Genomic DNA, 15,708 nt, shown 5'->3' on the forward strand with positions numbered 1-15,708 from the left:
CCTACACTTTTTCTTACTTTCACCCTTCTGATTCTCTCCCCCATCCAACAGAGGTGAGTGTGTATGTGGTCCCAGCTGCTTACTGCCATACAAATCAAAGGCCTCAGCTCAGAACTGGAACTCAATTACGCATATGTCTAGTTCACATTCAGCAGTAAAGACTTTTTGATCTTTATTCACAAATGCACAGCACCATATTCTGGATGGCTGCTACACTTGCCTGGCTTTCTACACGAGAGAGGAAAAAAGAATCTACAAATAAAAGCTAAGGAACCCTATGTGGAGTTCAACATTTTGTTCAAATAGACAGCTTTTTTGGATACCACTTTTATTACCAAGAACAACCCACAGAATTGCTTCAGGCACATAGATGAATTAAAGCATCCTTCTACCAGACAGACACGACAGAAGCAGGAATCAAGAACTGCACTGTGTGAGAGTTGTAACCAGGACTTTCTTAGATGCATTAATAAAACTGTGGCCTAATTGAACAACATTATTTGTATATTTTGTCTTACTTTGTATGTCTGAGTCAATAATAAGACTGTAAAACTGTATTACCTCTCTGTTTTTCTTCCCTAATTTCCTTAGCCTTTCATTCCATTCTTCTTTATCCCTGAGATATTGATTGTACTCCTTGTTTCTTTCAAGCCGTAATCTCTCCTAAAATAGGCATTGAAAAAGGCATCATAATTTTGCATTTTTTGTAGCTTTTAACTTCATAGAACAGCAGTACTAAATGAATAAATGCAAACTGTGTGTTTGCCCCCCTCCCCCTTCTCATTTTTTGTGATGTACAAATAAAGCTTGAATTACTTTGAGGTTTTAGTTCATTTTCTCTTAGCATAGCACTTTCTCTTAATCTGAAATCTGTAAGCAGAAGTCAGCTTCTTGGGCATGAAGTCTAGTCCCCAGAGACACTACAGTATATCAAGGTCCATCTTTAAAACCAGGTAGGTTTCCTTCTGCTAAGCTTTTTCCAAAATTTACCAAAGCCGCTCTCCAACAATTAGGAATTGCCTTCTCATTTCCAGTCTGAATGTATTTACAGTTGATTTTCAAACATACAATTTCTTTCTTTGTGTTAAGGCTAGTTGTGACTTGCCCCTCTCACAATTAAAACAGGAGAACAAATACAATTGTAGACAAGATGTATCAATTACAGCTCAGGATATAACTTGAACTTTTAAATTCAAACAAACAGTTAAACTGACTCCAAAAAGTCCAAAGTGCAATGAATGCAAGGAAAACCAAGAAAAACAGGATCTATGCTTGTTGTCCTAGCTGCTTTTACAAGGTGATAACATTTATAACCAGCTTTCTCAGGTCTAAAAATATACATGAATTGTACTTCAATAGTTTAATAACATAATATGAAATACAAAAGTCTCCAGATAAAGCAAACTCTAATTTGCATTATTTCTTGGTATCAGTCCCTTACATTTAGAGCATGGGGTATCTCTTACAATAGCCAATTCCAACAATCATAAACAGGAAAAAAAGAGAATTATACTACAGTGTTATGAATCAAGCTCTTTTCCGCTGCAGCATTTTCCAATTAAAAAGTAAAAGTATTAAAAACTTCTGAACATTACATAAATTTACTTTCTCATGAGCAAATTTCAAACAAAAATAATTTATACATCAACCACCACATAAATACCAGATTACTAAAAGTTTTGCAGATTAGACTAATGCTCTCCAAAACGGTTTCAGTTTTTGTTTTTTTTCCCCCCAAAAAAGTTTCCTATAGGTTTTCTAACAGTGACAATTTAAAACATGCAGACAGCCATGAAAGCTGCCTGAGATGCATTTTGCAAAGCTGAGAAACCAGCATTGTCTTTAACAGGTGGCAAAACACTCGGCAGAAAATTCAATATGCTGTGTGACTGCACATTTGACCTAATAAAGGAAACCAAAATGCAAATGTTAACCTCTCATTATTCTGCCCAGAGGCCAACTGATTAACAGGGCACAGTGTGACATCTCCTGGCAGCTTTTAGGTTCTGCAAGAGCAACAAATAGATGGGTAAAAAGGATACAACACACCTATACAGAGCTGATACGATATAAATCCATCAATGATAAGACATGTTTCCAGTACAAATACATCTTTAATTTCCCCAGAATTAATCAATCATACTTTATTTTTCACTGTTTCAGCACACATACTTGCAAGGGTTAATACAAAGTTCACGAGAACCTGAAGCAAACATAAACTCAGTACAAGTGCATGCTGCTCCGGAGGAGTCCTCTCCCCCCTTCTGGGTGTTTCATTCTTTCCGCCTCCTTTTTACACTTGTATAACTTGGAGTATAGGGCTTTTTCATAAAAGCAATTTTCACTTTGAGTTCTCACCTGGCTCCTCCTACATCCAAACCAAGAGCACAGGAGGGGCAGAAAGTTTAATGTAAGCACAAAGGCAAAGCCAACCCGTGCCACAGCAGAAGCCTTGCATCAGATTGCAGTGATAGCATAGCCGCAAACACAGATCAACAGTGCAACTTGAAGGCAACAAAGGTTAAAAATAAAATCAAAACCAAACAAAACTCCCAGGATTGCAAATGTCTGCTCCTCTTCCAGCAACACACGTTATCTTTTTGCCTTGAATCTCTGCTGTGCTTTGACCAATCTTAACAACCAACCAGTGGTGTTGATCAGAAAAAATATTGATAAATTATTGATAAATTACAATGTTTCTGCTGATTCAACTTCATGGATCAATTTACAAGCAAACACAAGAAAGAAACTGGGACTATAAGGCCAACAGCATGAGGGCAGGAGATCAAATCAATATTAATTGCTGAACAAAACCCAAGCACAACCACTAGAGGTCTTGAACAGACCAAGTGCTCTAAATGTGTGGATCAGAGGTAGCAAACCACAAACTAATATCAGTACAGAATTATATCTATATAATAAAAACCAAATATCTAAAATTTAAGGGTACAGGTAACCTAGGATCAAAAATTAAAAAAAAAAAATTCAAGGACCAGACTTTTCTGAAAATGATTACTAATTACCACCTCAAAAAACATTCATTTGTGTAAGAAAAAAAAAGAAAAAAACCACAACTAAACAAAAAAACTTAAGTGGTAATATTTTTTCCATAGCCGTTTCAACACACAGGTACATTTTTCAAGTTATACTCCATTTACTTAATTTACTTCATATATTTACCTTGGCAGATCTTCGCTCATCAATAGGAAGAGATAATCCCTGAGTATATGGATCTACTTCACCAGTAGTCAGATAATTTTTCTACATCAAAAGAAAATTTAAAACCATTCAATACATTTTAAAATACCAAACCTTACTCACTAAAGAGCCGTTAAGAATTATATTTTCTGAAATTAATTTGAGCAATTTTATGAACTAAAGACTGAAGACAACCTTCACATTTTGAAAACATCAGATGTTCTTGAAACACATGAATGAAGTGAAGGAATGCAGGAAGTAAATGTCTTTGTCAAGTTTTAAGCTTGAGTTTGAAAGTATTTGTCACTTCTTCCATGTTACACTATTTCCAGTATTACATATGTTAGTCTCGATATTAAAAAAACCCTATTTTTATTCAAAGAAACCCCACTCAGTTCTTCTGTAGCAAAAGCATAAGCATCTGTACAAGCATACAAGGAGTTTTCCAAGACGCTTCCTTACTTAAGATGAAAAATTGCTTTTTCTAACAGCAGAAAACATATGTTTACCTCTTAGTTTAACAGATGGAATTCATGCTAACAGTAGCACACCTCTTTATCTCAACAGTGTTTTCCATACCAGCAGTACCCAAATTTTTCAGGATAATGACCCATCACCAAAACTTGCAATTCCTTGTGAACGTCAGTCACTTTCAGAACAGAACTTCCCATCAAAACCAGTATCTTTTTGTTCCATATAGATCCCTGGGCCACAGCTTGGGAACTGGGCTGTGCAACAAATCAAAGTACCTGCTCTTCAAACCAAACACCAGTGCTGGAGCAGGTCCTTAGATTCCAGGTCTAGATGTGTCATACATCACTCCTTTATTAAAAGCATCCCCGGGCCATTCTCAGTCAATCATATGTTTTATAAACCTGATTACCTTTAATAAAAAGATCATCTATTTGTGTGTCATGGGCTGAAGAGGGGAATGGGTGAAATACAGTATTTCACTAGCATTGTTTCCTTTCATTATCTATATTGCAATGTAGCCTAAAAGCTTAGAGGAAAGTCAAAAAGTAAGAGCTCTACCTGTTCCAGTACAAAGCCACATCATTAGAAACACCCCCATCATTATAAATGATATTTCAAACCAGACATTAAAAGATTTAATGTATTTAATAATCGTGCAAATATTCAAGCACCACAACAACTAGATTTATATGGAAAACCAAGTTATTTCTACTAGAAAAGGTAAATAAATTGTAATCCTCATTATTAAGAAATTCTTTACACGTATTTTGAAGACATCTCTAGAGGTTACCTCTGATCTTAAAAACTTATTTTCCAAAATCAGAATCTGATATGGAAGCTGCATTTTTCTAGATAAGCAAGACTAAGCAAGCTATTAACAAAAAGTTATGACAGTGAGAACTGCTAAAAGTTCCACCATCTCTTTAGGTGGGAAGAAGAAATTAGAGATTGTTATCTTAGTTCTTCCTCAGTCCTTACCAGCTTAATACAGCTAACATGCACTAGACCAAACACACAAACAAACAAAAAGCCTTGTAAACCTAAATTTGTAAAACTGAAGTCCAGTTGAGAATAAAACACTAGAAGTTAATGTAAAGATTATATTATTTGGGTACTTCGGTGGTAATTATGAAACAGTAAATTTTAACACAATATTCTAATTGAAAATAATCTGGAGTCTTAAATTAAACAAGAAACAAAAATTATATAAGGATAATTTTGGTTAGAGGTTAAGAAGGCAGTTTATTCTGCTGTTGCTATTGCTATTCAAGAATTCTAGTGCATGCTAATATAGACAATTTGTAACATATGCATGTTATTCAAAGCCCCAGAAAAAAACCGGCAGACTGTGTTTCTACCACATTACCTCCTGGTCCTTTACTGAAGTTGCTCAATCTGAACAATTTGGATGGAGAGCTAAATTTCAAAATTACAGATTCACAAAAGTATAAAAATATTTTTTAAATTAAAATTATTTTAAAAAGCTTGCAAAAATAACACCAGAGGTGTTATTTTGTCCTCACAATACTTCTTTGTATTCTTGCATTCTGGCCAGTAGGTGCTAAATAACTGGCTCTACTGCTTCCCTAAGCACCACTGATGAGAATTCATAGAGACAGGGAAGAAAAAAGCCCTGACTCTGGTTGTGATGATATATTATAATATTTATATAAGGTTAGTATTTTATTCCAGCTTTATAAAGAATGTATAGCAAGAAAAAAATTATGTGAACTCTTCATATCTACATAACTGATAATCTGTGAAGCAAATGTCTACTAAAATAAAAACTACTGTAGAGCCAGCATTGAACAGCAACAATGGCAACTGCAAAGGGAAAAGGAAATCAGCAAGTGTTTTAAAAACTTAAAAATGGAAAATAATATATATAAGTAATCATTTTGCACAAAGCAAGCAATGCTGTTAGTCACAACTAATCACTACAGCATGCATAAATGCACAAAGCACAAAAAAAAGTAATGATTTTTTAAATTCCAAGAGCATAAAGTTTTCAAACAAAGCAAAAAGCAACTAATTTGAAAGAAAAAAAATAATATTGAAGGCACCCTACCTTTCTTTTTGCCTGTGAAATACCCTAAAAATCAGGGAAAAGATACTATTCAAAAGGATTCTTTGAGTCAAAAATATTTGACTTAACAAAAAATACTTCATTTCTTAAAGCAAATCCATTAATTCGTTTTAAGAATTAAAGACACTGTTAAATAGTATTTTCATAAAACAAAAATTATTTGATTTCTCATTTTTTTCTGACTCATAAAGAGCAGCTACAGAATATCCCCAAGATGATGACATTTCATACATATCGTTTCAATTTTAAATTTACTGTGACATTTAGTAAATCATGTTAAGCAGAACATCAAAGGTTTTTTCTTTCTAAAATTGAAAAGAAGCTGTCAAATGGAATCACAGTAAGTATAGGGATATTCTTACCCCAATTACAGACCATAGAACACATAAGTACTTCAGGAAGTAACAGCTTTTAAATTCTTAAGAAAAAAACTAAGGAAGAAGCAAAAACAAATAATTAAAATATTCAGAATGAAGTGTCCTAAGTCACATGGCAACAAGATCTGCAGAAGCCTAAAATATATAACCCTTCCTAGGAAATATTTTGAAATTACTTTCACTCAAGTCTTCAAAAACAGCCATTGCTCATAATGAATGCCTCCTTAAAAAATTCTCTACAGATATTAATTTTCATTCAATTAAATGAGAGAATAATTTTAAGAGACTCACTAAAGTCAAGCAACCAGACAAGCAGCTTTACCTGAGAAAGATAGCGCCTGTAATCTTGTCGAAGTTCCTCTTTGAGTTTATGTTTTTTTCGTTCATATTCTTCTCCAAGAGGTAAACTCAAGCCATAGTCACCTGAAAGTTTAACACCGCTAAATATCATTATTTACTACTTTGCATCAATACAAAGCAAAAGCTACATCTGGATTCTTATTAGACACAAGCAATAAAAAAAAAAAATTAACTATGCAACCAGTAATAAAAAAACCACCTTCTCTGTATAAGTAGTTGGGTGAAAAGCATAGGAAAATAGACTGGTATTTGGATAGTAGTTTTCCTCTCATCCTTTGACTTTTTCTTCCCATATAAAAAAAAGCAACATAAGCTGAATTTAATTGAATCTTTTACATATTTCTTTTGTCAATGTATGTTTCCAAAGAAATCTCCTTTGACATGTGAGCTTCTAAATTATTCTGATATTTTAAGCTGTGTTTACCACACAATAGAAAACACACTTTCCAAATGAAAGCAGCAAGCTATTTGTTTAGCATGTGAAACATTTGTTTGTTCCTACACAACTAGAGGGAATCTGACTATATGATAAAAATAATAATCATTTTTCTTTCCACCTCAGTGTTTTTAATCGTAGTAGACCCAAAACACATTAGTACCTTTCTGAGATTACTATCAGGTCTCATAACAGCTGCACTCTTAAACTATAATAAAATATTATGCTATGCAAGCTGTTTGCTGTTCCCAAAATACATTTCAAAGTACTTTATAAGAAACATCCTCTACCCAAGAAGCCCATCTCTGTAGTCACTTTCACCACTCTCCACAGACCAGCGAATTCCACAAAATCACACAACTAGTGACAAAGATTACAACTCTATGTGTGTGTATTATTATTATTTCATATTGTTTCTCTAAAAGCATTTCTACATCTTGTGATCTATGTAAAATTAGCAGCAAGGAGTAAGAGGGAAGAGAGGGATATTCAAGACTTACTCTTAGATCAGTCCAAATTTATTTTAGGGTAGTTTGTTTGGCCTGGCTCGAGATACATTTGGACTTATCCTATCCCCATGAGCCAGGGAAACAGTGTAACAGGGAAGAAGTAGCAAACAAGAGTCAGCCTGATCCTCTGCAGAACCAAAGGACCCAATACCTGATTAAGTATCTCCTATGCTATTCTGAAACAGCCTGCAGGGTTCAACTACTAGCCAAAATCTGCACGGGGACTTCTTCTCCAGCCCACTTTTCTCCTAATTTTGCACATAAGGTAAGTGTGAGTTTCATTAAAAAAATAATGTACCCTTTCAAACTTCAGAAAAGGGGTTATAAAATGGAATAGAATACAGAAGAAGAAATGGTTTGTTTCAGCTGCTTGCTCTTGCCTTTTATTTTATGCCTAAGTACTGTTGAATTAATTCTAGAAAACCAAGAAAAAGATCAAAAGCAACTAAAAAGTTGAAGGAAAGATTCATTTAGTAATTTCACAGGTGCTACTGAAATTCAGTATCAAAAAAAGAGAGAAAAGTGAGAATCTAGTGCTTTGATTCAAATACGTGAAGTATTCAAACAAAAGATGGTTTAAAATTAATTTTGTTACAGAGGACTTTTTTTGGCCACCAAAAAAGCACTGAGATAACAATTATGGGTAGTGATCTGGGGGATATTTGAAAACTACCCATTTCAAAAACCTACTCTAGGAGAGCCTAGCAGAGTAAAATTACTCCAGTCAACATATGTTCAACCTAGTGTCATGCAAAATTTGTCCGAATTCTTCTGACAGAATAAGAGATAACCTTTTTGTTTTGTCACTTATGTTTATTCTGTATTTTCTGTATTTATTTGCCATTTCACATTCTATTAACCACATAGAATCACACTGACAATGATTTTTTTAAAAATGTTAAGATTTTAAATGCATTTTTACATAAATATTTCCATGTATGCAATGTTGAGAAATAACTGCAACTTTATTCAGTCTGAATCTCAACATTACTGCTAGAACTATAGAATATACTTAAAAGCTACCAAGGAACAAGTCCCCATCTGCCTTAATCCACACGAAATTACAGTGCTTTAAAGCAGATCAAGCCATTAATATCAGCAACCACCCATTTCAGCACCCAAATGATTATTATAGAAAGTGCTGAGTTTGGCTGGGATAGAGCTAATTTTCTTCATAGTAGCTGGTGTGGGGCTGTGTTTTGGATTTGTGCTGGAAGCAGTGTTGAAAATTGTTTTACATTTGCACCACTTGGTTCTTCTTGAGTTTTACTTCTTTCTCTTTGTTATTTTCCTTTTCATTACTTTTTTTTTTTTTCAATTATTACTGAGTTTTTATTTCAGCCCATGAATTTTTTCACTTTCACTCTTCCAGTTCTCTGCCCCCACCCCCCTAGTGTGGAGGGAGTGAGTGAGTGGCTGTGCTGAGTTGCCAGATGGGGTTAAACCACAACATGGCAATTGCTCCTTTTTCTTTTCATTTAAGCTCAGCTGAATGCCCCTCATCTGTAATACTTCGTTGTTACTATATTCAGGTGTCAACAGTTAAGTCAAATTTACAGTAACAAACACAACATTACATGCTTTTATAGCTCTCAACAACAAGAGATAAAACTATTTTAATATTAATAAAGTTTAACTGTTTGGTAATGGTCTGTCACAGCCAGTGGGGTACTACCTATTGTGTTCTGGTTTTTGTATCATATGTTTCCTCAGTTAAGCAAAGAATTACCAGCACCAGGAGTAACCTGTGGCACCAAATAAAACTGCCAAAAATGTGTGACAAATACTGATTCAAGTGCAGCCCTCTAACCAAGCTTATCCATTATGACTTCTGGAAGCAAGGAATATTCAATTATCATTTCGAGTATTTTTCTGTGAAGTTTTCCTCTAAAGGTCTTTGAGGAGCTTGCTTTGCTGATGGCTGGAAGTTCTATTTATACAACATCCCTATAAAAACCATGTTTTTACTTATGCAGCTAAGATCAGTTCAGACATACAGATTCACAAGCTTGGGCTCCATCCCACTGGAAGCTGCAGAATGACACCAGAATTAGAGTAGGCACAGTACGAAAATTAATGATGTACAAACCCAGTGTCTACACATCAAAGAAAAGAGTTACCTATCAAAAAGAAACAGGACACAGAAAAGCTCTAAAGCTCTCAGGACAAAGCTGAGCTGCACAAATGTAGCTGAGAAAAAACAGTAGTGCCTACAGAAGGGAGATGATACAACAACTAAGGAAAGGTGGCACATTGCAGGAACAGGAAAATGGAGAAAAGAACACTATCACACATTTTCAATCAAACATCACAAAGAACACAGAGAAAAGAAGAAAAAGGACAATATATAAAGAAAACAGATATTAAGCTTTTGGTAGCCACACCAAAATAAATCGAACCATTTCACTTGGTTAAGATTTCAACCAAAATGAAGTTCTTGTTCTTTCCTTGTACAACAAATGACTACATTGTAACAAAATTACAAAAGGAATAAAAACAGTTTAAACTGCCTAAACGTTTGAAAGACACTATTTAATAAAGAAAAATTAGTTTAACTGTGTGCATCTTAGCCAAGCTGGACCAGGACTCCTAAGCTAAGAGGCTGAAGGAAAGAAGCCCTACTTCCCACATACAGGGAATGTACTCTTTTGCAGTAAAGTTCAGATGAAAGATGAACTTTTGAAGATTTTGCTGCACCCCAATAGAATAGGAAAGGACACATCACCTATCAAGGACTGCCAAGCAGGTTTTTTGGGTTGTTCTTTTTTTGTTTGGTTCATTTGGGGTATTTTTAATGGCACTACCTTGCAAGAAGAAAGAGAAAGCTTTTGGCATATTTTCCTGATTAAAACAAAAAAAAAAGAAAACCTAACTACAAAAAAAATTGCATACAATCCCAAGACTTTTGGAAGACTGGGGAATTATTATGCACTTGAATTACAATGATCACCCTAATGATTAAAAATACAAAGCAGTAATTCCCTTCCAAAAATTGTCAAAGACAATGAAATGGTACTTAAATCTAGAAGACATTAAAAAATATATACTATACCTAAAGGATAGTTCTGTTGACTATTTGGAGGTATATTTTCTTTAGCCATGGAGATTAACATCTTGCTAGTTTCATAAAGCTTCTCTGATTCCTTATTCTGAAAACAAAACAAAATGCCTTACTGCATCACAAAGTAAAGGAAATACCACATGAAAGAACAACATTAGTAATGTAATTATTAGCACTGGAGAACAGAGGGATTGAAAGTAATGCTGGACTAACACATTAAAATTACTAATAGGAAAACTGTGATAAGAACAGATATTTTTTTTTAATTGTTATTTGCCTTTTATATTTCATAGTTTCTGGAACAGAAATTTTGAGGATATTTATACCTTCCGTCCCCACCCCAACACCCAAGCTCTGGAGTGGACAGAGGACAGATCCCTGCTAATCAGCTTCCCTAGGGAGGGCCAAAGGAGTAAGAAAAGCCAGGTACAAGACTTTTCTCACTTGTAAAACATAAATCTTACTGCATATGCCTGGTGGCAAACAAGTTTTTAAAAATCTACATATAGATATGAAGCACTGAAGTTGGAAATTACTTGGAATAGATAAATCTTTAACATACTCTTTAACAACAAATACAGTTTTAAGAGTGTAGTAAAAGCAAGCTTCAATCAAGACTTTGGCAACAGAAGTATTTAAATTCAGGAAAGCTTTTTAATACTCTTACCCTCATTTCCATGTAAGGTGGATCATTTTCAAGTTCTGCCTTATCTTGTGCCAACTTGGCCTTCTGGTCTTCAATAAATTTTTCTAAATCATCCGCCATCATTTCTAAAGTTACAGAAAAGATGTAGAATATGGCTTTTACATTAGAACCTCAAAAATGTAAAGCTCAATTACTGTTGCTTAAGACAGCAATTAAAAATAATCAAATTTCTCCCTCAGAACTACAAGTCTTAAGATGTTTGCTGGGTCAACAAAACAACTGACTTGGGAAACCCATCCATGGGGGAGACTACTTGAGGTTTCACCAGAAAGAAAATACAAAGATTTCAGATTACAAGACTGAAGATACTTCCCTAATTTTTTTTCCTAACATGGCTGAAGTGTTTTGGGGTTGTTTTTTTAAAGTGCAAGTCTACCAGTGACCCTTCACTACACACTAGCACAAGCTTACTCTTAGTGAACTATAAAATCAAAATTAGAAAACATAGAAAAGTAAACAGGATGAAGGAATCATTAGGAAAAAAGTAGAAAAGATGCAAAATATATGCACAGTCTAAAATAAAGACCAAATCATACAATTAATTTTGTGCTTAACTTACTACCATGAGAAGTCTTGAAAATAATTGAGCTTATAAAACATTATTTTTTTTAAAAAACACTCACAAAATACATGCATAGTGTTTCTGGAGTCGGAGACAACAGTACCTACCTCCTGGACCACTAAAATAGTAGAGGCAATAAGTACAGCTACAAGTCTGCAATAATCCTAAAATCAGGGATATGACAAAGCATTGACTGAGAATCAGACACTGATCTGTAAGAAAACATGTTCTGAGGAAGAGCTAATTACCTCTCTTCCGTTAGTTGTGTGCCTTGCATATTTAACTGAAAAGTCCTTCAGAGCAGAAATTTTAGCATCTTATTTGTAAAAATCAGCATATATTGCTGCTTTCAACAACCTCATAATGAAAACTAAAACCAATCAAGTTCCTGTCAATGGAACTGTACTGAAGTTGAGTTAGAATAGTCCTATCAGAACTGAAAATACTGCAAAGCTGCGTATTAACTACTTTTGGAAAAAAAAGACAAAACCAAAAAGAATGACTGCATACAAGCCTACACATTCTAATCTCCACTCAGCATTTTCACCAACTCCACTGGAGGAGGAGTTTTACAAAACCAAGCCTACTGATAAAAAAAAAATCCTTAAGTTATATTCCATGCTTAAAAGAAGCATGAAACTGAGAAGAAAATTATGACCCTCAAATCACTCCATGCAGCATAAGCAAAAGGATTGCTTATGCAGGTTCCTGAAAAATGCCATCAGATCCAGTATCTAAACTAAGACAGCAGTTTTTTTGAGGCTAATTCAGTATCTTTATAAGATTGTATGAAGTAAACAATAGGCCAATGATAAAGATATTTTAGAAGACAGTTTCAGGAAGACGATCAAAGAACTCAAAAACAACAGCAACAAAAAAACCCAAACCATCATCTCAAAGACAATAAGGGAGCACACAGGTAAAAATAAAAATAATGTGTCCAGAGAGACTGAGATAAATTCTCAGTAGAAGCAAAATGGAAATAATAAATGCACAAATTCTAATGTGAAGTAATTGCATGATAACTTAATTTAAAGAATACATTTGCTTGATGTATTCCTTAGAACGTACTCCTTTAAACTTTTTCTCTTTTTTGATTCATAATATAAAAGTGTAATATTGTTATAAAGGAGACAGAACTAGGCCAACCCATTTAAAATTCCTAGTAGTAACACAGGACAATCAATGCCAAAAATAAATACCCCCATCTGATTTGTCCTAAATCTTTAATCTCATTAGTTTTGCACACTGATAAAGGATAAAAGAAATCTGAAAGAGGATAAGTTTCCAAGCATGGTAAATTTTATTCAGCCTATTAGGTTACATAACAATAATGAAAAAACTGTTCAGAAAGGGTGAAACAACTTGTCATACTAAAGATTTTAGAAGTTGGTCTCATCACCTACCCCGTGCTGCACAGTCATCAAGAGGAAAATTACCACACGTAGGAGGCACTGTGAGAAGCCTTTCTAAAAGCTCACTGACTGGAACATCTATATTTCCTACCTCTATTAACAACAGCATTTATAAACTCCAGCACTGTTTCCGAATCACTGTATGGGAATGGTACCAAACTTATTCTGAGAGCTGGCATAAGGAAAGGAGTCTTTGCAGTGTATTTTCTAACTAGCACGAGGAAGACAATGAATATTCCAGCATTCTGCACTCCTATCATATTGCTCAAAAGGCCAATATAATAAATTAAAAACCAAAGACAAAACAGTTACAGTTGAACAGTTGAACTCCACAGGCACTTCAATTGGTGTGAAGAAAGCTGCCAACTCCAGGCCTTGGAGAACACTAAGCTACAGCACTGCTGATTCAGCATACCTTTAACACAGCACAATTGCCAGAAGAGTAGCCAAATCCTTCTTAGAAATATCTAGACATTTTACATCTTAACATCCTTCTACTTGAGTTGATCTTCTTAAAATATACATGAATGCAAACTTTATGAGACAAGCAAAAAGAATATATTGTACCAAAAAAGAAAAATTCCTTAGTTGTTCTAAGCAAAAGAGTGACAACTTCAATGTGACACATACACTGTTAAGTTCCAAAAATATACCAGCATGTAAGCAAATATCCTACTGAATATTAACCAATTTTATCATCTACCTCATGAAGAGATTATGACTAATCACAAAAAAATAAAGAAATAACACATTTCTATCTGAGATGAGGCCTACTACAGCCCACAAGCATGCAGTGAACTATATTGGAGGTGACAGCATCGAACTCACAGGGAACTGTCGACTTCAAACTGGCTTCCCATGGCTGCACAAACACACTGAGGCACAGCCTGACACTATAACACCAGTTCAGAACAAAAGAATTTATTTTCAGTTTAGCGATGCATCTGAATTCTTTTTGAGCATTTCTAGATTCTTGTAATTACTACTAAAAGTAGCAGATTCAAAACCAAAAACTGGGATACATCACTCCATGGGCACGCGCAGAGCACAAAGGGAAAGTCAAAATATGCTGTAAACGCTTAAAAATCTATCCATAGGCCCTAAAAATCACGAGGCATAAACATATTTTTCAAGCTTTTTGTAAAACAGAGTATTTTGCAAATGCTGTTTCTAAAAAATGTTTGATAGCACTTATCTATCAGCTTTCCTTTAGCTCTTGCAACTTTAAATCTTGGATAATTTGCATTCCCAAAACAATGCATTATTCAAAGTAAAATTCAATTAAACATACGTCTGCTATAAATTCAAGTACTGTCTGAAAATGTCCCATAAAAATATTTTTACACATTTTTTCTTTCAAGATGATGTTAGATTTTCATAGCCTCTTTTCCTTATTCAGAGTTTTTACAAAAGCAACCCTGAATAATTACAGTCACCCAGGTAAACTTCAACTTAAGCAAACATAACAAGCAATAGAAAGCATATAGATATTCAAGAACAGTAAGTCAAGTCTGAACATGAGATTTTTATTGGATCTATGCCCAAACAGAGTTAATAATGCATGTCTCTCTATTCAGGGTATTCAAAACATCTATGTGCATATGTATTGTATGTACTATATTTACCTACGTATTGTGTAGCTACTTTATCACCTAAAGCAATGTTTACTGCATTCCATTTTAATCTTTCCCTTCCCCTCCTAATTGTTCAGGAAAATGGACAAAATTTAAAACCAGCACGTGGAAGAAGATTTTGTCTCTTCTATGCTACCATAATATTAAAATATTATCAGGAGCACCAGCAAAATGGTAATTCCCATCCACATGAACTGCAGCACGGGTGTCAAGGAGGGAAATGCAACTACATGCCACGTTTAGTTGAAAAAGCAGCTATATGCCACGTTGAGTAATTGTACTTACAGGTTACATGGCCACTAATTGTGTCATTAAGAAACACTGTTCAAAGTTTAACCCAAACTTCCTAAGGAATTAGTATTGCCTGCTTCTGTACCCTTGTGAATGGCACTTAGATTAAGCTACTGCTGCCAGAGATGCGCTCCCTGTACTTTTCTTTCAAATGCGCTGCTAAAAAGCACAGGTTCTAGGGTCTGGCCACTCACAAATTAAATAAACTCTTGACTAAAGCAATGCGACTCTTTCGCAACTGAGAAGGCAATCCATCCTCTGAACAACCAAGCAACAAGTTTCGCGAGTTACCTTCCCTCCAATACAGGGCCTATCTACTTTGCAGAGCACGTGATTTGATCCAAAAAGACACTAATTTCGAAAAACTTTCAGACCCAGGAGATCAGGTTTATTTCTCCAAGAGCGATAGCTCGGGTACGCGCCTCTCCCCCGGCCTGCAGCACCCGCGTCCCAGCCTCCCTCCTTCCCTCCATGGCAGCACCTCAGGGGCACCCCGCAAGGCTCCGACCCCTCAGGGAGCAGCTGCGGGGCGGGGATGCGGCACTCGGGGCTCGGCCCCTTTCCGGATCGCGGCGCCGTTGTCTGGCAACGGCCGCACA

At 35.1% G+C, this 15,708-nt stretch overlaps 1 protein-coding gene across 7 annotated transcripts in view; it reads right to left on the reverse strand.

The window, feature by feature from the left end:
- CSPP1 (centrosome and spindle pole associated protein 1) overlaps positions 1-15,708 on the reverse strand; it is a 61,965-nt gene that overhangs the window by 45,650 nt on the left and 607 nt on the right. For 6 of the 7 annotated variants that reach the window (XM_017731031.1, XM_017731011.1, XM_017731005.1 and 3 more), the window contains exons 2-7: positions 11,169-11,272; positions 10,493-10,589; positions 6,458-6,558; positions 5,741-5,764; positions 3,181-3,261; positions 562-663 (exon numbers count right to left, since the gene is read on the reverse strand). In XM_017731031.1, coding sequence (XP_017586520.1) covers positions 562-663; positions 3,181-3,261; positions 5,741-5,764; positions 6,458-6,558; positions 10,493-10,589; positions 11,169-11,270 — 507 coding nt within the window. In that variant the 5' untranslated portion in view covers positions 11,271-11,272. The remainder of the gene's footprint in view (positions 1-561; positions 664-3,180; positions 3,262-5,740; positions 5,765-6,457; positions 6,559-10,492; positions 10,590-11,168; positions 11,273-15,708) is intronic. The other variant, XM_017731001.1, reaches the window with a different exon arrangement.

The sequence above is a fragment of the Corvus brachyrhynchos genome, unplaced genomic scaffold (genome assembly GCF_000691975.1).
Source record: "Corvus brachyrhynchos isolate BGI_N302 unplaced genomic scaffold, ASM69197v1 scaffold961, whole genome shotgun sequence".
NCBI lineage: Eukaryota > Metazoa > Chordata > Aves > Passeriformes > Corvidae > Corvus > Corvus brachyrhynchos.